Source organism: Lycorma delicatula, chromosome 2, assembly GCF_047948215.1.
Source record: "Lycorma delicatula isolate Av1 chromosome 2, ASM4794821v1, whole genome shotgun sequence".
In the NCBI taxonomy this organism is placed as follows: Eukaryota; Metazoa; Arthropoda; class Insecta; order Hemiptera; family Fulgoridae; genus Lycorma; species Lycorma delicatula.
Genome location: NC_134456.1, coordinates 76,749,846 through 76,774,202, shown reverse-complemented (window position 1 = coordinate 76,774,202; position 24,357 = coordinate 76,749,846). Strand labels below are relative to the sequence as shown.

General features: G+C 30.7%; 1 protein-coding gene across 3 annotated transcripts in view; it reads left to right on the top strand.

Annotated features, from left to right (window-relative positions):
- The window catches only part of tim (timeless), a 170,669-nt gene extending 146,523 nt beyond the window's left edge, over nt 1–24,146 (top strand). For 2 of the 3 annotated variants that reach the window (XM_075355573.1, XM_075355574.1), the window contains exons 19-25: nt 1,228–1,305; nt 4,428–4,509; nt 6,531–6,665; nt 9,990–10,190; nt 11,248–11,398; nt 14,148–14,228; nt 19,495–24,146. In XM_075355573.1, the coding sequence (XP_075211688.1) occupies nt 1,228–1,305; nt 4,428–4,509; nt 6,531–6,665; nt 9,990–10,190; nt 11,248–11,398; nt 14,148–14,228; nt 19,495–19,597 (831 nt within the window). In that variant the 3' untranslated portion in view covers nt 19,598–24,146. The remainder of the gene's footprint in view (nt 1–1,227; nt 1,306–4,427; nt 4,510–6,530; nt 6,666–9,989; nt 10,191–11,247; nt 11,399–14,147; nt 14,229–19,494) is intronic. The other variant, XR_012755077.1, reaches the window with a different exon arrangement.
- The last annotated feature ends 211 nt before the right edge of the window (nt 24,147–24,357 follow it).

Genomic DNA, 24,357 nt, shown 5'->3' with positions numbered 1-24,357 from the left:
ATCAAGTGTGAATGTTTTTTTTGGGAGGGGAAAGTTTGTTGTAAAAAAGTTGAGTTACTTTATAAATCAATTACAGAATTACATTTATTTTTTCAACAGAAAAATCGAAAGATTTTAAAAAAACAATCATAATGAGGTAAAATTTATAAAGTATTTTAGAATAGCAAAATTATTACAACTATTAAAATAGCTGTGAAAATTTTATTTTACTTCAGAGACAGTTGGCAATATTAAGACTTGTTTTTTTCTTTGTTTATCTTTAATGTGGTATTATTATTTGGTAACAAAGTGTTCAAAACCTATGTACAAAAAATACTTAAAATTTAAAACTATTGAACATTTTATTATATAAAATAATGATCATTAGGTTATATTGAAATAGTATTTGTTTAAAAACAAATTTAATAAGTGAAAAAAATCATAATGAAAAAAATAATTTTCAAGTAACAGTACTTAGAAAGCTATTTTTATTAAGAATATTTTTAATAGTGTTCATCAAAGAAACACTGTAAACAAGCCAATAACCAAAGTAGTAATAAGCAGTAATAAGCATTATTTCAAGCAGTCCTAATTAAAAGCATAAAGAATTAGTGTAAAAACATTAAAATAAAAAGATAAAATCATTAAAAATAATGTAAACTACTGAATCTCCATCTGAGATTGGCACCATTGCCTAATGCATATCTCTTAAACAGGATTGCATGAGATAAAAATTTACTTCAAAAGTAGAGGAGGCATGTTCTTAAACAAAGTGAACAGACATTCTCTCCTACAAACAAACAGGGAGAGGGGATAACTGTAATAATTATTGGTTTATATTAAGTTATTTAATTGTGATTGATTGCCAATATAGAACAGCCCAGTTACGTATGGTGAATGGTTTCATAACTTAAAACAGGCACACTAGCTGTTCATATCCCATACTGTGATTGTACAGAGGGAAGCTCATGACGATGTATCCTTATGAGCTTCCCTCATACATTGCCTTGTCATAAAATTCTGTCAATTTTATTATTTTTTTATTACTGAATATGAAGTCACTTTATTCTACCTTGAGGAGAATATTTTATCAGTAGTAAAAAAACTTATTTTATTGTATTTCGAATGTGAAAAACATGATAAATACTCCTTTTGTATTTCACTCCTAGAAAAACGTTTTTAATATTAATTTAGCACAGATTCAAATTTTATTTGTATGAATGTACACATTACAGTTATTTATTTTAGGTCATTGAACAACTACTTAGACAAGAAGTCATTAGTGACAGTCAGTTTGATGAATTTATGAAAAAAGAACCGGATTATGTAAGTTACATTGTTATTGTATTATTAATTAATGTTTAGAATTTAAAAGTGTAATATTAACCAAACATTAGCATTTTCTTGTTGAATTATGATAATTAATTTATATCAATATGTTTGTACTTGGCCTTTATGTAATTGCTGTGTTCCTGTCTGTTTTAATTTGTGCAAATATGGACATGTTTTCATATGGCCATATATCGTCTTTATATGCAACATTCATTATGTGCAAACATAAATATATAAATTTTCTTATACAAAGACTACAATAACTAGTGTTGATAGAATAAAAAATAAAAGAAAAAGATAAAATAAAATTAAATAATTTAATATAACTTCAGAAATAGCTTGTTCAAAATATTATATAAATGTCTATTCTATGAAAATATTTACGTTCAGTTCATCAGAGAGAACTCATCTACTTACTCAGATGAAGCATTAAACAAATTCTTAATTTAAGGCTGTCATATAGTATTTAAGTATCATAACCTAAAATCACAAGTCATTTCCTCATCCTTCAAATACCTGATCTATAACGTAACATTTAAATCTCGCAATAGACTTACCAAAATTCTATACTCAAAAATATTCAACACAAATAAATAAAACCTGACTAGACTTTACAAGATCACCTGTGATATGGCTGCTTTTTATTTTATATTGGACAAATAAGTTAGTCATTCCTTACACATTTTAAGAATACATAATCACTCAACGCAATACAGATGTATAAAAGTAATAAATCTTATAGCGATTGACACAGATTGAAAAATTTACAGAACACAAAGGTGAAAATACAAAAACATATAAAATACCTACCTGCAGGTGGATTTGGCACACCTATGATAAGGCTAAAGCCTTATAATATTTTAATGACCAGCTAAAATTTGATTTATAGCAATGTATAATAACTACAATATATAGCTATAATATGTATAACAGCTACTTTAAACCAAAAGTTATTAATAAAATAAAGTATTAAAAGTGTTTATCACTACTGTCTAGATTGTTGCTTTATAAGTTTTTTTTTTTTAATTATAAAAAATAGCTATAATATAAAGTATTTTTGTTATTTTAAAGATATTCTTTCAAGTTACCTTTCAAATTAAAAACTATTGTTAATAATTAACCATAACTATAATACTGTAATTTAAATTTATTTACAGTATTTTATACAATAATTGAGTATTGAAAATATTACAGTTTTTAATTATGATCTATGCATGCTTTTAGTAGAATAAAATAATAATAATAGAATAATAATAATAAGAGAATAAAATAAATCAAATAGAGATTTTAAAGAAATTTAAAAAAGTATGTATAAAAATTCAGTTAACATTCATTCATTAACATATTACTCTATTGCTAATATCAATTAACATTTATCTAAATTTTTGACAATGAATACATTTAAATTTGAGTTAGTCTTTTAATGCTGTGTGCTAAGTTAATTAAAAACTTGACTATTTAAATTAAAAATGATTGTAGTCAATGTAACATGATACAAAGTCACTACCAAAAATTGCATAGCCATTAGAAAGTATAAAATCCTTTCAAGGCATAGGGGATGTACTGGTATCTCATTGCCTTTTTTACTGAGACAAATATGAGTTGTTCAAAAAGGACTGAGTTACAAGTTTTTGGAGACTTGTTCTCTTCAAAATAGTCCATTGGCAGTACAGTTTTCCTTCCATTTTTGGAATATTTCCTAGAATGTGTTCTTGAGAATTGCCTGCAGTTAGCTATTTTATAGTATTTACCTCAATCTCGTTAATGGTTTGAAAATGAAATCCTTTCAAGGTAACCTTCAATTTGTGAAACAAGAAAAAGTCTGGTGAGCAGGCACAACTTTTGCTCTGTTTTTTTGCCATATAATGATGGATAAGAAGTAACATGTGAGTTAAAGCATTGTCATGGAGTAACACTCAACTCGTACTTGCTATTTAGAACTCCTTACTTTCTGTCTAACCACATGGAATTCTTAATGGACCAAAATTTTCTAATCAAAAAACCATCGTCACCTTAATGCTTGAATGACTCATATAGGCTTTTATTTGGTCAGGATGACACCCCAGCCCAATGCAACAATTGCATCTTGGTTTTTACATCATTACCATAAACCCAATTCTCAATTAGAAGGTTTACCCAATTAGAAGGTTTGTCATCAACATTAGCATGGTCGTGAAGGTGCTGATATTAAGGTATATTGAAGGATATTGAAGGTTCTGATCATCAATCTTTAAATGCTGCACAAACTTTGTAAAGAACTAATGGAAGTTATGTTTTCCTATTAAATTGCATGGCATGACCCCATGCTGATGCTTACTTCCTCAACAGTCTCTTGGACAAATGAACAGCGATCTTCACATATTATAACAATATTAATATTTGTTGATGTGTAAGGTTGTCCACATCTGAGGTCTTCATCGATCAGGGTTCTTTACAACAATTCAACTATTCATATATCTGCTTGTACAGTCTTCCTCAAATGTTTCCTGAAGCATTTTAAATATATCTGTAAAAGCTTTTACAGAGATTGAAGCAGAATTTAACCCAATCACATTGTTTTTCAAGAGTTTTGATTTTCATTGGAGATTAGTAAATGTATTTACTCTTAATTTAACAACAGTAGTGTGATGACAAGCTTCAATGTGTTTCCAGAAGTTACCACCTGCCAGGACCAGTTGTTGGAAGATATCTGTGTACTGGATTGTGCACTGTTATAAAGGTTTGGTTTTTCTTAGTACATCTTGTACAATGGAGCATATTAACATGCCATTCCCATAAAATTTCCAAGGCAAGTGATATTCACCTGCCTTGGAAGTTCTGTAAGTGATACCTTCAGTTTGTTCACTGTAAGGTCTGGTTATCAAATGTTCATTAACTAATGATCTTTATTTTAAATCCTTTAGGCACGCATCATCATAAGAAAGATTGAGACAGATAATATAGCAACAAATTAATGAGTCTCTTTTTATGAGAAACAGTACATACTGCTTCATTCATTGGGAGAGTGTATGAAGCTAGGCTGTTAAATAGTGTAATTTTATATGTGTATCTATTAGCAGTTTCAGATGTTTTTGATGTATGAAATTGTTTAATTTAATTATATTTTAATTTTTCAGGAGGGTTCAAGAGACAAGAAAGCTGAAAAGGAAAAATGCAAGAGTGAAAATGAAATTCTTGATGAAATTAAAGTACTTAGAGGTAAACATATTAGTCATTATTCATGTCACGGAATTTGTTTCTGAGAATATTGTAGTCTGTTAGAAATAATCATAAGGTAAATGAAATTTAGAAGAAAAATGTTGTTTTGGATTTTACTTCAACAAACTGCATCCTTTTTTTTAGATATTAGTGTTTTGTATAGTACACAAATGGCACGACATGTCATTGAATATCCCTTTGCTGCTCGACATTTTGGTCCTTAGCAACTTTTTATTTAGTGGAACTAGGAAATTTTCTTTCTTATAAAAATACGTGTAAAATGTTGTGTTATTTTGTATTTAAATTTCTAAATTAAAATTATTAAAAAAATTTCAGACATCAAAAAATATTTCATTTCTGTCTATACTTGTTGGATCATTTCCAGTGTGAAATGTAGCAGTATCCTTTTATACAAGTATTCTAATTCACAAACTTTTACAGAACATTAATTGACTAAGCAAAAAAAAACAACTTAGTAGTGGGTAGGAAGTACTCCAACACTAATAGCCATCACAATGTGAAGGCTTTACCAATCCATCAATTAAGAAAATTTTCTTAATTGAAAGATGATTTCTATTTGCTTAGAAATCATTTCTAACCTCTAAGTTTTTAGTAGTATTCCATCCTTCCATTATACACCCTGACCATATAAATATCAATTTCTAGAAAAGGAAGTAGCTCAAGCATGTATTAATAATTGGTATCACTATTGGTTTTCTCTGCTAAGAAAAATATCCTATAATATTTCTGTAAATGAGCCCACATCAAACACTTCTGCAGAATCTAACAAGTTCAGTTATCTCATATGATTCTCTGACCCCAAGATTTGATCTGTTAAGTCAATTTATGCAACCACTGACATAAAAAGTTGTATCATCTGTGAAAATAACACTTTTAAGAAATTTCAATTATTATTATACTCATAGCGCAGCAACATTTGAAATGTTTTAGGTTTGAGTTTTTCATATTTGAAGTTTGTTTGTTTACAGTCATAATGTCTTTCTCATAACATCATGTATAATAAATTTGTGAATACCGAACTTTAAATTATGGCAAGTAATTCAAGATTTTTGAATGTGTCAATATCCTTTTTATTACTGTGTGGCCCTCCAAAAGATTTACTGTATTCTACCCTTCCTATCTGTTTAAACCTTTTGAAATCATATAATTGTTGGAGATACTATACCATACATTTATCAAAATTTAAACTGATTATTAACACAGATTTAAATTATATGAATCATAAGATGTATTGTGATTTTTCTTATACTGAACATGTTACCTAGTAAAATAGTAACTTGCGGTGGTGTATATACTACACTTTCTGGATAATATTCTGTACTGCCAATTTGATAATTTCCTTTCATTTAATAAAAAAATTACCTTCCTAGGTACAATGATTGAAAGTTATTAAATTTTTTATTGTTTTAATTATATTCTTTTTTTGGTTATTCCATATCTTTTGTTTTTTCGCAATATCTTGGGTATGACATTTTGAAAATTATTCACTTCATCAATTTATGAAGGAAATTGCATAACAAAATCAGAAGTATAAGATTTTTACACAGAAATATTCTCTAATTGCATCTCACAAGGCAATATGTTAATGTTCAGCTTGTAATTGGACCTGGTGGTTTTTTTTTTATTATTTTATTGGAACAAGTTTGTTGATAACTTTCTTGCAACTAGGAATAACACCATGACATGGAATATTGAAATTCTAATGGAATAATCGCTGCATAATCACAACATAATCGGCATTTTAAAAATATTTTCACTACAAATGCAGAATGTTCAGCATTGCTGAACATTTGCTCACTTCATTACTATTGAAATGGTATCCAATATTTAAGGTCACGGTCTGATTCTCATCTGTGTCAGGGTTGCCAAAATATTTTGCTTAAAAAATCATAGGTTTACGTGACTAAATCTGTATGTACTGTCTAATTTATATACAAACTACTTTCATATGAATATTGATTGATGTTCTATCTTTTTTATCCTTTTTTTTATTATTACAGATCACTTGGTGAATGAAAATAAGGGAAAATTTGTAACGTGGCTGAAACATTCACTATTAGAGGCGTGCTATGCAAAACTTTGTGTGTTTGAGAATCATGAATACATTGTAGAACCAGTTTCATACCATTATGCATGTCAGTATTTTTATTATAATTATTATTATTATTGTTAATATAATGCAACATTTCTCAACCTGGGGGTTGTGGTGATGTGAAAGGGGGTAATTTCAGGCTACTGAAATTAGCCTGTAATTTTATACGTAAGCAATATTGAAATCATTTTATGAGAAAAAAATTATTATAAACATTTTACTTACATTTATAAGTACACATGTAGAGAAAGTAAATTAATGAGATGGTTGCATTAAAGATTCTCCATAAGTGCATTTATGTTAGAAACATACAAAAGTAAATTGTTTTCAGATGATAAACAAATTCCTATATTTAGTTTTTAGCGCAACCATAGATGATAATTCCTTTTCACAGAGGTAACGTGGCAAAAGGGATTAATATTTTTCAATGCTTCTGTTACTAAATCTCTATATTCATTTTGACGAGCAAGCCAAAACGTATCTAAATTTTCGGATGTGAATTATAGTTGTAAAATTTTATCAGCAGACATTTCAATGAGCCGCCTGTGAATCTCAACTGATAACCTAGCAACTGCAACAATGTTTTCACTAAATGGATTCAGTACCCATCTCTTCGAGAAATCATTTATATCTTCCAGGAAATACTTCCACCAACTGAATATTTTGCTCACGCAAATGCATCTTCATACTGTCCAAACTGTGGTGAATAATAGTGGTATCTTCTTCATCCAAATCTTTCTCAACATAATCGAGTGAATGGAAACATTTAAAGATTTTTGGTTTGAAGGCAAATAATTCAGATATCAAGCTTTTTAATGAAAGCATGAACTTTGTCATTAATAAAATGTTTTTATCATGTCCTTGTAAATTCATATTTATGTTGTTTAATAAGTTGTCATCTAAGTTACCCAACAGATATATTCATTATATATTCAACTCATTATTCTGTAGACACATTGAGACTGACATTTGTTTATCCTGGAAAAATATTATTAATTCATCTTGCAATTCTAATAACTGGGTTAACACTTTCCCCTATGATAACATCTGACTTCTGTATGGAAGAGAAGAGATTTTTTTTTTCTTTTCACTCATTTTGTCTCATTTTGTGAAACAGTCTATTCAGAGAGTGAAACAGTCTATTTAGCAAACAGTCTACACTGAAATGGTCAACTTTTAATTTAACCATTTTTACAGCATTACAAAGAATTCATTTGAGATTTTCTGGCATTTTTTTTTTTTTTTTTTTTTTTGGCAAGAGCATGGCTGAAGTTGTTATCATCTTTGTCATCTTTATCATCTGTTATCATCTTTGCACCAGTGCTACATACTGTAATCTATGTTACAGATTTTAGTAGCTTCATAAAAAACATTAAAAAGACATTGTCCTGTTGCATGATCAAGTATTGATTTGCAAAAAAACATATTTTCTATCAATCTCATTTATATCTTGCAAAACATAAGAAATGTTTACTGCATCTGTTGATTCATCAGATTGAATACTAGAATATTCATTTGAACCCACTTGCTGAATTATCTGATCGCGAACATCAGCAGCCATGTCGTCAATTTGTCTTGATACTGTGTCGTTAGAAAGCGGAATTTAAAAAAATGTTTTGCTTCTTCCTTGCCTGTTAAAACACTGACCATAAAAGTTGCAGCAGGCAATATGGTTTTTTCTGTGATTGTATAGGGTTTAATGATATGAGATAAGATGCTTCATGTGTACTTTTATCAGTATGGCTTGATAATGAATAGAAGCTTGTAATTTCTGCTTGTAATTTTCTTTTGAAAAATTCCAAGGGTTTTCTTTTATGATCTGGATGTTTAGTTTCCAAGTGTCAAATTAATTTTGATGGCTTCATGCTTTCGTCGGAGAGGACTTGAAATAAAACAACGCACTGTGGCTTTCCATCCAATGAGGTAAAACCATAATTTAAATAACTATCATTGTACAATCTTGCCTTTTAACAATCAACACTGGAAGTAGATGACTCACTGTCTTTTCACAAATTTATCTGTTTTGCATAAATATCTTATTACAAAAAAAATGAACTGTACACTGTTTGACCACACACTAAAAAACCTAAATCTCAATTATTATTATTATTATTATTATTATTATTATTTTCAATGAAATTTCATTTTTAAAAACTTAAATATAAATGCACCAGAGGCACGCTTCACATTCAAAACTAAACTGGCATTCTGCAATCCCTTATGCTTCTTTTATACTGCTGAGAGCACAATGTGTTAAAACATATCATATGCATGTTCGAGCATGATGCTCTCACAGCAAATATTTTGCAAACAGAACAAATTACAAGGAGTGTGTACTCATCAAGTTGGAACCGGTAGATTGCTCATGTGTTTACATTTGATATATGCATGTTTATACCGATCTCTATCAACACAGCTAAATAATTTTACCTAGGTTTCATTGGGTTCTGGCTGGGATCACAAAATGTTCATTATGTTTTTTTTTTTACTTTTTGGGGGTTGTGAAGCTAAAAAGGTTGAGAATCATTCTTATAATGTAACTTTTTATTAAAAAATTGGAATAATTTTATTCTATTCATTAACTTTAAAAAATATATTCTCTTATGTTTTTCAACTATTAAACAGTTGTTATTGAAATCAATATGTATGTGTGTGAACACTTTGTCTTGGATTTTGATTTTGATTTTGGATTCAGATTAAGTATCATTAAAGGATTACAAAAATACATGAATGGGTACAATTGGCTGTGGGTTCACCTCAAAATGACCACCAAAATTAAAACTTTATAATAATCACTATACAATGATTGTGTAAGCTATCAAGTTGGTTTAAATGTAATGATGAATACTAGATCGTGGATACCGGTGTTCTTTGATGGTTGGGTTTCAATTAACCACACATCTCAGGAATGGTCGAACTGAGACTGTACAAGACTACATTTCATTTACACTCATACACATCATCCTCATTCATCCTCTGAAGTATTATCTGAAAGGTAATTACTGGAGGCTAAACAGGAAAAAGAAAGAAAAGGTGTAAAAGTATGAGAGACAGCTAATGCTGGCTGTTACAGGGCTGAATTGGCATAATATTTTTATATAGCTTTAGAATTGGTATATGTTTGTAAGCAAAATGTTTATTTTCACTTTTTCTTTCTCTTATGATTGAGTATCTAACAACACAGTTCATGCTATTCCTCAGCTGCTCATTCGCTGAATTTCCCCTATTTTCTCTCATAAATTAGGATTACAGTCATTATTTTTACCCATAAAAATTAAAAAATGAACCTGTTTAAATAAAAACATTCTAAATGTTCTTTTTTCTAAATACTTTCCTACATTAACAGTTTTTGTATTTATGTTAACAGTGTTAAAACAGTCAATTCCATTAGTGCCATGGAATAATGAACAGTGCAATATACTTCAGTACCAACCATTTGTTTTGCTACTTCACAAATTAGGAATGCATCTTCCATCTGATACAGGAAAAGTCTACGCACGCATACCTCATTTTTGGACTGCTGAAATTTTATACAGTATGGCTCAAAAATTAGGTGCTATCAATCCAGGTATAAACTTTCCTTCCATATTTGATTTTTCTTAACTTTATTTTAGATTCTTTGGTGTTAAGGTTTGTTATTTCTTTTACATTGCAGCTAATCAAATATTCTTCTTAGACCATCAATTTCTTTCATGCATTAAAGTTTCTGTCTTGTTTATCGATGGGTGGATTATAGTTTACACAAAAGAGGAAAAATATAAAAGTTTTTTACTCATTTTTAACATTTTCAGCTTCTTGTATATAAGGTTTTTAGTGTTATTGCCAGTATATATTTTATATTCATTGTTTGGCTATTTTAGGATTTATTTATATACATGGAATATCTAGATTGTTGTTAATATTATTAATTATACTTATCTTTTTGGTGTTCAAAAACTGAATCAAGTAATGATCTAAGTGTATAATCTAACTGAAGTCAGATATGAGAAGAGTTTTTGTATGAAACCTTTGGTATTAGACCAAAGGTCTAATACCTTATTAGGTGTTAGGTGGATGGAGGGATTGCGCTTATGTGAATCTGTTAATTTGATGGTTGAGGGTTGTAAGTTACAGCAGGAGGTCGTGGTTGGAAGAGGCCATACAAAAGTGATAGTAAGTTGTGTAAATACACTGATGAAATGGCTGCCAAGGCATTTACATCTGAGAGAGACCAAATTGATGACTCTGATGTGTTATCAAATTTAGAGAGTCTAAAAGACGACCTCCAGTAAAGCCCATCAGGGCTAGGAACAGAGAGGTGGTGTCGCCACACCACCTTTGTTCATCACAAGGTGAGTGTCTTCCCCAATAGGGAGTCAGGTACTTATTATCTGTCTTAATGAGATGGTTGGCAAATGTCTACAGTCTGTCACTGTAGTGTTATTGTATTTAATAAATTGTTTAAGCTATTCTTTTTAAATGAAAGTAAACCTTTAAAAATTATTTTTGTATTATTAAAATTATCTATACAAAAATACAGAAACCAGTTTAATTAAATATGTTTCATTAATATGAAACATATTTAATTAAACTTTTATTAATATGAAACATATTTAATATGGTCAATTTGTGATGTTTGTATTTAGATGAGCTGAAGTTTGATACTGCTGAATTACTGACGAACAAAAGTAATTTATGGTTATCGGAGTTGGATCCACTTTTAAGCAATTCTGAAAAGCCATTATTTACTGTCTCTTGTTTCAAAGAGACATCATCTTTTATAAATTTAACTACTGAGTAAGTGACTAATTAATTTTTTTATTGTAATCAGTTTTTATTTACTTAAATTCTTTCTTTGTGTTAGTTTTATAAGGATAATGTAAATTTATTACTGAAATATCTGTGAATAGAGTATTACTTTTTTGTATACAAATTAAACATCAAGAATATAGTTGTGTTATAAACAGTAGTTAAAACTAAAGTAAAAAAATTAAAACTAAAAAAATGGACCGTACCCAACTAATAACGGATGAAAATTACCAAAAAGCAACTGAAAAAATAACAGTCATGGAAACTCGAACATCTAGACAACAACCTTAAAGCAAATTGTAGAAAAATTAGCCCTAATAAAATTCCATAAAAAACATCAATAAAGGAAGTGTGAATATGATGAAACAGTGCAGAAAGACATCAAGCATGGCTATTTCACCAGTTCCAAAAATCAGAAACATCCTTCCAAAATCTAGTAAAACAAAGAAAAGAAACAACCCAAACCCTAAGGAAAATAAGACGACATCACCATAAAGAAATACTGAATCAGTAGAAGAAGAATTCAGTAAAACACAGTCAAGAGACTACTACAAAACCTTCAAAAATCAGCTCCAAAAAACAAACCCCCCCAACCGTATTAATAAAGAATAAAAACAGTAAACTGGCCCATAACAATAAAAGCAATGTGGAAATCTTAGTTAAATATTTCAACAAACTGTGATGTTGCAAAGAACTGACAGAACTCCTAACTTCAAAACCAATACCCCAATAACAACACCACCTGAAAACAACAAACCCTCCTACAATAAAAGAAGTGTACCAAGCAATGGGTGAGATGAAGAATGCAAAGCAACGGAAGAAGATCAGACTTTTGTAGAGATTTGGAAACATGCAAGAAGATCAGCAAAAATTGCCCTTCATCAACAGCTTGTCAATATCTGGATCAAAGTCCTACCAGAACACTGAACGACAGCCCTCATTCATCTGCTACATAAAAAATGAGACAAAACAGACCCTAACGATTACAGGGGAATCTCATTCCTAGATACGTACAAATTTTTTTCAAGAATCATCGTCAACAGGATTGGTTCACAATTTGAGAAAGAACAAGGAAAATACCAAGGAGGTTTCAGACTCTGAAGGAGCTGTCCAGACCAGATCATAAATCTCAAGCTAATAATGGATTACAACAGGAAAAGAAACAGAGACATGGTGATAGCATTTATAGATTTCAAGAAAGCTTATGATTGTATTCACAGAGAATCCCTAAACCTACTAAAAATTCTAAGACCTTGGACTACATACCAAATTAATAAACATGATAAAATTGACCCTCACAAACACTAGGTTGAAAGTAAAATTCAGAGGCAAGCTCTCAGAACTATTTGAGATCAAAGCAGGACAGGGCTCTCAGCTCTATTATTCAACTGTGCTATAGAAATGGTAATAAGGAAATGGCTTAAAAAATGCTCCCAAAAGTAAAAATGGGCTGAAAAATCAAAACAAATTGTCTTGATTTCATTGATGATTTGGCACTGCTAGCAAATAACATTGATGAAGCTAAATCACAGATATTAGAACTTTAAAACATTGCAAATAAAATTGGCCTCAAGATATTCAAAAAGGCAGAAATTATACCCCAAAAACCAACACAATTAAAAGATATAAATGTAAAATCATTATTTAATAAAATCAAAATTCTTACCCAATTTAAATACCGTGGAGAAATAATGACAAACTAAACAAAAAAACCTTAATCCAAATAAGAAGAAACAAACTAGCTGAAGCTCAAAAATTAACCTGGTATACTAACAATAAAAAATGCCTGCCAAAAAACACAAACAGTAGTTCATAAACAGTTATAAAACCAGAAGCTACTTATGCAGCAGAAACACTCTTCCAACTGAACAAGCAATCCTTTGATTGTTTGTTGAATGAAGAATCGGAAGAACGTGCATTAATAAAAAAGTACCAGGCAAAGTAGACCTTAACAACAAACTGACAGTGGTGGATTGTGCCCAGTAAAGTTGTATACAAAGAGTTAGAACCCACTGATATCATGCATAAGAGGAGACTAGGATTCTTTGGACATATCATGACGATGCAAGAATTCTGAAACAGCTAGTACAGTACAATCTCTTCTCAAAAAATACAAGCCAGGATGCAGGTTGATCAGAGAAATAAGAGAGGGTCTGAAGGAAATTTCTCTTACACCAGAAGACGCCACAGATAAAATAAAATTAAATAAGAAAATCAAGAACAAAAACACTCGCTTCACAGTCACAAGAAAAAACTCACAACACGAACATTTTCAACACTAGAAAGGGCACAAAGTCGGAATGTATGAGAAAGTATTGGGAGAACTGCAAGGCCCAAACAGTCCCATTGAAGGGACTTAGATAATGGACTGACTAAAGTGATCCTATGTCGTCATAAAATATAATAATAAAAAGTAGGTAAAAGTTAATTATCAAGTTTAATTAAATTATAATTTTTAAATTTTAGATAATATTTAGTAATGTTTGTATGCCAAACATTATTTTTTTATTCAAAATAAGGGTCCACAAAAATACATACCTTCTGAAGTTATTTTTGTTGTTATATCATAATCCAATATTATATTACAGCTAAGGAAGCAGTGAAAGATTTAATACCAAAATGCGATTAAAAGAGTGTGATGTGTTTGGCTATCAAAGACGAAGAAGAAGCTTGATGCTAAAAGCAGTAGGATATTAACCGAATGTTGCATAATTTGTATTTTTTTCTTTTTTTCTAGACATAATTTGAAATCAAATTGGTTGGATATAGTTCAGGTTAATAAGACAAATAATACTGCAGCTCCTGAATCCCCTCCTTTGTGAGTAGAATGAAAAATGCTTAAACTAATTTTAAATTAATATTTTAATTATTAAAATAAATGCTTTTAAATGTATGAAGTTATATTTAGTGTTTTCTTATTCTATTAAGTTTTATTATATAGATTCTCTTTTATTTTTGGCTTCTCTTTGGTTCGATGAATGTGGCAGTTCTTGCAATTTACACTGACTATTCAGTCGATAATATTGATTACAGAATCATTGAGTGTATTAATATTATTTTGATGTAAGTACTAATCTAATGATATAAGTGTAATCTAATCTGAGATAGACAATGAAAACCTGGATACTGATAATAACATATGAAATCAAGGTCATTCTCCAAGTCGGCACTACCCAAGAGAGAATCTCCAACTTGAACATGGAAAGTTCAGTCATTCAGGAAACCCCTAATAAAAGCCAGCATATTGCCCCTGACTTCCCATTCTTTGAGTGTATCTAGAATACCATGTCGCCAGGCTGTGTCGAACGCCTTCCTGATATCAAAGAAGATAGCGACAAGGCGCTGGCATAGTAGGAAAATGTTTTGAATAGCTGTTTCCAATGACACTAAATGGTCAATGAAGGATCGTCCTTGTTGGAAACCACACTGTTCTGGAGATAAAAGGCCATGCCTCTCCAAGTACTACGTAAGTCTGAGGTTCAATATCCTTTCCATTACCTTGCATAGGACGCTTGTCAAGGAAATAGGACGGTAGCTTGAGGGGCTTGCTTTGTCATTACCAGGCTTCAGTACTGGTATGACAGTGGCTTCTGATCAGACAAGTGGGAAGACTTGTGCAGAGAATAGATCATTATAAACATCCAATAGATGTTGTAATGCCGTATGAGGAAGGTGCGACAACATACCGAGATGAACGTTGTCAGGTCCAGGGGATGTGTCATGCGAGTTTGTAAGTGTGTGTGACAACTCTTTGAATACGAACGGAGAATTTAATTCACCGACTGAATCACCAATGTTCAAAAATAATCTTTCCATCTGTATATTGTACCTCTGAAATTTGTTACCATATGATGAAGTGAGAGACACTGAACGGACTGTTTCGGTGACCCACAAATCGCACAGATCTTTTTCCACACAGTAGACGTGGGAGTAGTGCATGAGATGGTGTCTATGTATTTCCTCCATGACTTCCTCCTAGCATCCAAGAATACCTAATGACATACCGCTCTAGCCTTATGGTACAAATTTAGATGTTCATCTGTAGGCCTGCAGTTAAATTTACGCAATGCCTGCCTTCGTTTGCTAATAGCAAACGTCATTCCGGCAATCGTCATTCCACCAAGGAAAGGAAGGATGTGTAAGGTTTCCTGATGTTTGTGTGATATATCTATTAGCATTATCAAGTATCATGGACATAAAAGAGGAAAAGTTGATCAAGGACGCCCACCCCACCGATGTACTGTGATGGGAAGGCTTTATGGTAACCGTTCCAATCTGTCTTTTCAACAATCCATCTCCGTAGCCTTGTTCTCAACTCATAGTCGACATCAAATGCAATAATAATTGGCCTGTGATCACTGCCGTGAAAGTCATCACAAACAGACCAATTAAGACGAGGGAGTAAACTTGACAAGCATATGGAGAGGTCAATGTTGGACAATGTACCAGATGATAAGGAGAACGTTGGTGACCCATCATTCAGTAGACAAAGGTCTAAGTCTTGTCTCACTCTGTTTACCATATTTCCATAAGAGGAACCTAAAGTTGAATCCCAGGAAACATGGTGGACCTTGAAGTCTCCTAGTATTAACAACAGCGATGGGATTTTCGTGAGGAGATTTGACATATCTGAGCCGACACCTCATTCTGCATGAAAATAGCAAATCCACCACTCTCTCTACTTTCCATTAGACAGTTGTACCTCTCACAGAAATAGCCTCTGAGCGTTACTGTATCATGTTGTAGAAGATACATTTCTTGGAAGCAGTGTTTCATACGCATGTGCCAATACCCTAATATCCTCAATGCAGGACCGAAGACCTCTAATGTTCCACTGAATAATGTTCATAAGTCAGATACAGAATTTCAGGAAAATAGATAAAAATTAGTTGTAAGTGATCCAGTTTTTCTTTTTTGTAATTTTGATGGTAAGGAACTTTGATGCCCTGGGGTCAAGCGGATCCTCAATCATATCCTCCAGTACACTAGGCGGTGGAGGAGGAGATTTTGAAGAATGGGAAGTCGTAGATGACATCCCATAGGGGGAGGTTGTGGGGGGCACCCTTAACAGGGAGCTTAGTAGATGGCTTACCGCCAACTGTGACTACTCCTGCCCGAATGGGTAAAACTTTGGGCACAGGAACTTTCAGATGGATCCCACAATTGGATTCACTAACCGCAACTAATGACTTCTTGTACAATTTTGTCAGCTCTGAAATAGTGGCCATAAGCAAAACATGAATATCAAAAACATCTTAACAAGTTTTTTTAGCTCATTGCAGGATTCGCACTGCTGAATACCTAAAGTCGTGGGAGCTTATTTTGACACAGCGGTGGCAAAAGATACATCTGGTTTAACCAGATTCCATGAATTAAGTGTTTTCCTGATATTCTCCGCGTGCAACTGGAAAAGATAGCTTCTGCTCAGTAGAGATTCTGAGAATTGCCTTTTCTTCAAAAGTTGAGCAATCTCGGGATCGGGCTACATGTGATACACTACACTTCGCACATTTTTTATCCACATGGCAGTCAGTCTCATGTGGCCTTCCTGAGCACATCATGCACAGATCTCCATCTTCAAGCAAGATGTTGAAGTGTGACCATAACCTTGGCATTTGAAACATCGATGCAGGTTGGGTATGAATGGTCGTACCCGAACCGACATGTAACCCACTCTGGTGATACCGGGAGATTAAATGTTAGTATAAGAGATACCAGCACTGGTTCTTCCAACCTGCTCTGCCGTTTCATTATACAATTCACACCTATTACTTCTTGGGTTTGAAGTTCATCAGCTATCTGTTACAGTCTTTTTCAGCTCCAGGTCTCTGCAAAAAATTACTCCCTGGCTGGTATTCAAAGTTTAAGGCACATCATACTTATGTGTATACTGCCCATATTAGTAATAAATAAGAGAGATCTACTCTGTTCATCATTATGGGTTTCAATTAATATCGGTCCATCTCTTAATTTTTTATGTTCTTCGGTGAGCCACATGATCCTGTTACAACCTTGATTAGGAAGGGCGATACTTTGTGAAGGGAGCCACCTTCCTGAATACTTTGCATAACAACAAATTCAATGTTTTTAACCTGTGGATGGGCTGCTCACAATTAACATTGTTAATTGTGGTGGTTATGTTACTCCATAACCACCAAATCCATAATGGATTTGGTGGTTTTTCAGATGGATCCCCAACCATCATAGGGGTTTCTTGTAGGTGTAAGTTTGGTCTCACGAGTTCCAACGATATAACGGACCATCCAGCAAAGTGCACACATACTGGAGCTAGAGCTAGGGCTAAATACGACTGGGTTCACCCATGTGCTCAGAGGACATCATTTGAGACTCACTACGTAGAGCCATTTACCCATCAGCATGATAGTTTCCACATTGGGTTACGCTTGCACTTAGTAAGGTGTCGCAACATCACCGAGTGAACGTGTAGGAAGGAATAGTGCAGAATGTTTTAATGTAGTTGTGTAAGGGTACATGTTGTAAATTGTTAGTGTTCTTGGTGTATTGTACGTGTATACCGTAAAGTGTTCTGCAGCTCAGTGTGTAGTGGGAAGAAAGCTGCAGAGGCTAGGCTAGGCTCATCGGGACACCACCTCCCAAAGTCTTAACGAATACGACTCCCCAACGTGGGTTACATTGCTTTAGGACACATCCTACCCACCAGGTTGGTCTAGTGGTGAACACGTCTTCCCAAATCAGCTGATTTGAAAATCAAGAGTTCCAGCGTTCAAGTCCTAGTAAAGGCAGTTTTATAAGGATTTGAATAGTAGGTCATGGATACTGATGTTCTTTGGTGGTTGGGTTTCAATTAATCTCACATCTCAGGAATGGTCGAACTGAGACTGTACAGACTATACTTCATTTACCCTCATACATATCATCCCCGTTCATCCTCTGAAGTAATACCTGAACAGTAATTCCTGAAGGCTTAACAGGAAAAGAAAGGATACATATTAAAGTAGCATTGTAGGAAGTATCACATCAGTAGTTTTACTGGCAACAATAAGAAGTCCATGAATATATACTGTATTTTTATCCAAACTTTCTCATATAATAGATTAAAATAACCAGAAAACTGAAAGAGAACAAAATTATTTGTATAATTATGAAAGACATTTTGTGATGTTTTAGTCTTATCTGTTCAAATACCAGAAGATTGTTTTCATAAACTTTCAATTGATACTCTATTAAAAAAAAAAGTTTATTTCTCACAGAATTTTAATCCTTTTCCTGGTATAGTTCATGTACATAAAAATATTTTAATATTTTTTGATGATGTTTGTACTTTTTTCTATTGAAGCTGTCAAATGCGTTTCTGTAATCTATGAAGAAAAAAAATTCATTCACATAATGATGAATATCTAATTAGTTACTGATCTGTCTCTTTTGTACTTCTGTTTTGTAGTTCTGAGGCTTTCAAGGGAGAGAGTTTAATTTAACAAAATTGTAGACAGAACTTTGATTTTTTTTCAGTAAAGCAATATCTTATTAGTAATTGGTTCTTTCCTGTTTCTTTAATTATGCACAATAATTGTTTTCTTTCAATATTATAATAACTTCCCTCATCCATACTTCACCAGTTAATAATTATGTTAGTGTCAATATTGATGGATTTCTTCTAGTTTCTTTCCTCCAGTTTTTAACAATTCACATTTGGTCTACAATCTGGGCTTTGTGATTCATTGTGATGAGGATTATGATTATTAAATTTACTTCCTTCTATGTGGGATTATACCTTCTGTTTATCCTGTGTTTATTAAACCTAAAAGTCTTATTTTTTTAAATTCAAGGTAGATTTGTCCTTAATGCATTATTTAATATTTTAACTTGCTGAATGTAGTTTGCAAACAGTGTTAGTATCTTTTTATGAGTCTGTTAGCTTTTCACAAATATTAGCTAATGTTATTAATATTTAATATTTTTAGATGTAATGAAGTGTTTATTCTATGGATATTTATTTTTTTAGCTATTTAAATTGAAATAATTCTCTTTTAATCTTTTCTAATTTCTTTTACTTTTTCACATTCTTTATCCTTTGAGAGAAATTATTCACTTTTATTTTGCAGATCTGAAGAAAATGAACTGGCTAGTGTAAGCAGTGATACTGATCTAACGCGAATGTGTGTTAGTGATGAAGAACAAGTTGCGCTTCCAGAAAAAACTACATAATTAATTATTATTACTATTATTAGATTTACTACTTTTAAAGTGGCATATCTTTAAAACTAACTGTAGCATTGTTATATGTTGATGTAAGTTTGTATTTTGTTGTATTTATTATAGTTTAGAGTGGCTGATGGGAATTAGTGAACACTGACAAATGTTGCTGAGTAAAATTACAATTTTTACTAAATTTTTGCACAGTTTTGTCATAATCTGTGTAAAATTGAGTGATATTGAAGGCTAACAGAAAATTTTAAAACATGTTTTCTCGAAATTTAAATTTAAAACTCAGGGTTTAATAAACTTTATTAAAAAATAGAAAAAATACCTATTATTAGACTCATTAGGAACACATGAAAAAATAAAATGATAATGACAAATCAGAGTAATATTTTATATTATTTGTAGAATTAGTTTTTTTGCAATTATTGTTTTTGTTTTTTCTCTTCCAGTTTTAGAATGCAGGCAGAGATCCTATAAAAAAATATTTTTATTTTTATATAGGATTTAATAAAAAAATTATTTAAAATAACAAATTTATAGAGTTAAGTTTACAGTCTGTTACTTAATAAGAACAAGGGAACAGAGATCTCTAAAATGGTATTAAACATGAGAGAAAAAACAAAAGCAGTAAGTGCAAAAAATTAATTTTATAAGTAATTACATTCTGCTGCATGGATGTAAATTGTTTAACTATTTTATATCAATATTATATTATGATTAATATAAAATCCCATGTAATTTTTAAATTGAAACTTTGGTATGTTTTTTACACAACATGAAATTGTAATTAACACTTTGTAGTTATTTCAAACTTTAGAATTTAATTTATTTAAACCTTAACAGATTTATTTTTGGTTCCTCTCTTTCCACATATTACTTTTAACATGCATAGATCTCTCCTAGCCTTTACAATTAATTTTTTGTTTGCTTGTCAGATACAATTTGTATATTGTGTAACTTGAAGTCTCCACTTACTGCTTATGACTGCTTTAAGCAAATTTATTGTTGTTTTTCCCTTGTACCTTGATTGGTTATCTACTATTTTATGTAGTCTGCACATATGATTTCTGAAATTGAAATCAGTTTCTTTGCTCTAAAAAAAAAAAAAACAATACAAAAAAGCACATTAATATTCACTGAAATGACTAGATATTTGTTTATTATCAGAATCTGTGTACATCTAGTAATCTATATTTCTGAAATTCAAGAAAAGAACATAATTCTGCATTTTAGATTTTTTTTCTATCTCTTGATAGATTTATGGTATACTGGGTCGTAGTAAACCATGGTTACGGTAAGTTGTAGTGGTGGTAGTAGTAATAGATTTCCTCTTTCAAGTTGTTTCAGATTTTTTAAGTTTTAAATTTAAACAAAATTGTGCCCATAGTTTACCATATTTTACTAATAAATTGAAATGATACTCCTGTGCATTAAAAAAAAATATTTCCTTATGTATTTCTATACATTGCTGTAGTTCTTTTCTAGCAAATAGTATGTTCATTTTATCATGTAGTCCATAAATTGAATATTATTTCTGCAATGAAAGTTATGTAGCAGGTATATAGTAATTGCCCTCTCTGATTCAAATACTCGTAGTGAGTGTCACTTCATTACTTAAATGATCTTGTTTTGAAAATTTCTTATATAAAACAAGTTCTACATACTTCCATGACAAAATGTGTGATCATCCTATATTCACTCATATAAATTGGCCAGCTCTAAAAAAATTCATAAGAAAATTATGTGTCTTAAAAATTAAACCGTCTGAATGTGAAGATTGTCCTTAATCTCAAAAATAAATTGTAGTGTGCATTAAAATCCTGAATTCTCATGAAATTTTAAATTATTTTATAGGGTAAACCACATATTTAGAATTTTTTATGTTAAATTGAGTATCATGGGAAAATTTTCCTATAACTCAAATTTCACCACTTATCTATTAAAAAAACAAATTTAATATATGCCAGGTACAAATTTTCTTTAAAAAGAATTTTTCATTAATAATAGTTCTGTAATTTAGTGCCCATAGTGGCTGTGGCACTTGTTTTATGTTCAAAAAATTGTTTAGACAAAAAACTTTACACGATTGCTTTATATTTATTATTTAATTTTTTTGTTTTGTTTTAAAGGTAGAAGTATTGAATTTTTTCTTCAGTTCATGGTGATTTCATTTTATCAGCCTTTTATCTTATATTATGTTAATTATCTTAATTATGTTATTAAAAGTTTTAATTTTAACCTAGCTCTTTACTGAATATTTACGTAGTTCTTAAACAATTGTATTATTATTTTAATCATAATATTTGTTACTTCAAAAAGCTCTATTTTTTTATAATACAAAGTGTTTACTTGCATGCCTGTTGCAAAATTTAAATTGAGAATATATTTGGTTGTTAAAAAAAAATTATTTACATTAAGCTAGGATAAAGCTGGTCTAGTGGTTAACTTATCATCACAAATCAGTTGTTTAACAGCTGATTTTCAAAATCAAAGGTCTTAGGTCCAAGTCCTAGTAAGAGTTAGTTACTTTTATGTGGATTTGAATGCTAGACCGTGGATACTGGTGTACTTTGGTAGTTTTTTTGTTTTTTTTGTTATTGGTGTTGCAGAGAGATGCCATTTATGTACTCCCCACTAGTGGGGGAGTGTCAACTTGCACAGGTTCGGCTAGATGTTATTAAGAGCCTATGTGTGCCCGCACCCATACTTTGGTAGTCGGGGTTCAATTAATCACACATCTCAGGAATAGTCCCTGAGTCTGTACAAGACTACACCACATTTACATATCATGTCATTCACACGTCATACACATCATCCTCATCTTATTGGGGGTTGCTTATTGCTCACTACAACAACACACAGATTACTACAGATTGCAACATACATATTATAGAAATAGAATTTTTTTAAAAATTAGGATAGTTTAGATTTTAATTTTTGTTCAGTATATTACAAATTATAAATATTAAACATAAGTAAATAAACCTTTATCCTGCCTTCCAAAATCAAATAATATTGATTAATCAGTAGTAATTAATTTATTATTGTCATTTTTAATGATAAATGCAATATTAATATTAAAATAAAGTAATTATTAATTTTATGTATTATTCCTAAGGTAAACTTAATTATGTATTGATACATATATAAAATTAATTCATTGTTTTTTCAGTTTATTTATTGAGAAAATTATGAATTATTTTGATCTAAATCACTATAGGTGTGTTTATGTAGATAATTTAAAATATTTGTTCTATTAACAACTAATTATTTTTTATAATTTTATGTTGTTTTTTTATATATATATATTTGTGATTAGAATGTGTTATTTCAGTGTATAATCTTTCTTTTAAATTTTAGTTGCTTAAGTATAATTTTGGAAATAAAGATTTTTTTTGGAATAGGGTTTTTTGTACTGCAGAAAACTGTGTTATTTTTCATATGTTGCCAAGAATTTTTTAGTAGGGACTACATTAAGGTTACTGTTACCCTTTTCTTGGTATTTTTCAAATTATTTTCCTCAGCTCATTTTTTTTTTTGTATTTTTAAATTCAGGTGGCTGTCATTAAAAACAACTTTAGAAAATTACCATTGTTAATAGGTTTCATTATTCATTGCATCTCTTTTTATTAGAAATTTCAGGTATGTGTGTTGGTAAACCAGTAACAATATTAAAAACATTGGCTGTAAATTAAAATTCAAAGTAACTGAATTATTTGTTGTATAATAAATATTGAGGATACAACCTATATTCCCTAATGCTAATGATGATAATTGTCAAAAAATATGTATTCAGTAAAAAAAAAATTGTGCTTATTTATATGACTAAATAAAAATTATTCTCTTCACTTTAAAGAGGGTTACTGAATCTTCATCTTTGTGCCTGAGTCTAATAATTTTGGGTTGAATTTTTTCTCACAGTTTTGTATTTTTTTACTACTCAGTTTTCATTTATTATAATACCATGTAATCTTTAACTTATAATCCTTGCAATATTTATATTTGCATTCGCGAAATCTAATTTTTCCTGAGATTTGTTAGGATTGTCAAAAATTCAAATTAAGAGTGTTGACAGAATTGTATTATTATTTTTATTATTACTATTAGCTGACTTGTAAAATGTATGTTCTTTCCCGATGCACTTTTCTCTTCCTTTTATTATAGTTAAATTTGCAGCATTTTATTTGCTATCGTAGCAAACATTGTCATATAGTTTTATGGATAGTTTATCACATACTAAAGGATCAAGTCCAAGAATCTAATCAGATTGTCTAATTAAACAATCTGGTGCTTTTAATCTTTCTTTTTTATGTAATAAGATGTTACAGCTTATTATTTTTTAAATAAAATTTACATTAAAAAAACTTATTTTAATTTTCTTAAGTTTTAAGGTGAAAAGAGTCATATGTTTTCAGACACCAGTTCACTAAGAATGAAATGTATTTCTTAAAATTTTATTTAAAAAAATCTTACTTAATTGTATTACTTATTGATTTAAGTGATTTTCTGTTGCAAGTTTTCTTTTTTTTTAATAAAATTTATTGTTCTGGAAGAGCGTCTGCCATTGGTAATGTACTTAACTTTGAGATTTTGGGGACCTTGGGACTTTGGGGATAGAGGTAACATAGGATATTTTACTTTTTCTAGTTTGTTCAAATTTGTCGCACCTGTAATCATTAAGTTGCTTGACAGACTGTTAGAACAAGTTGCAGGGGTAGTAGAATTATTAACAAAACAGAAACATACACATACAAACATTCACC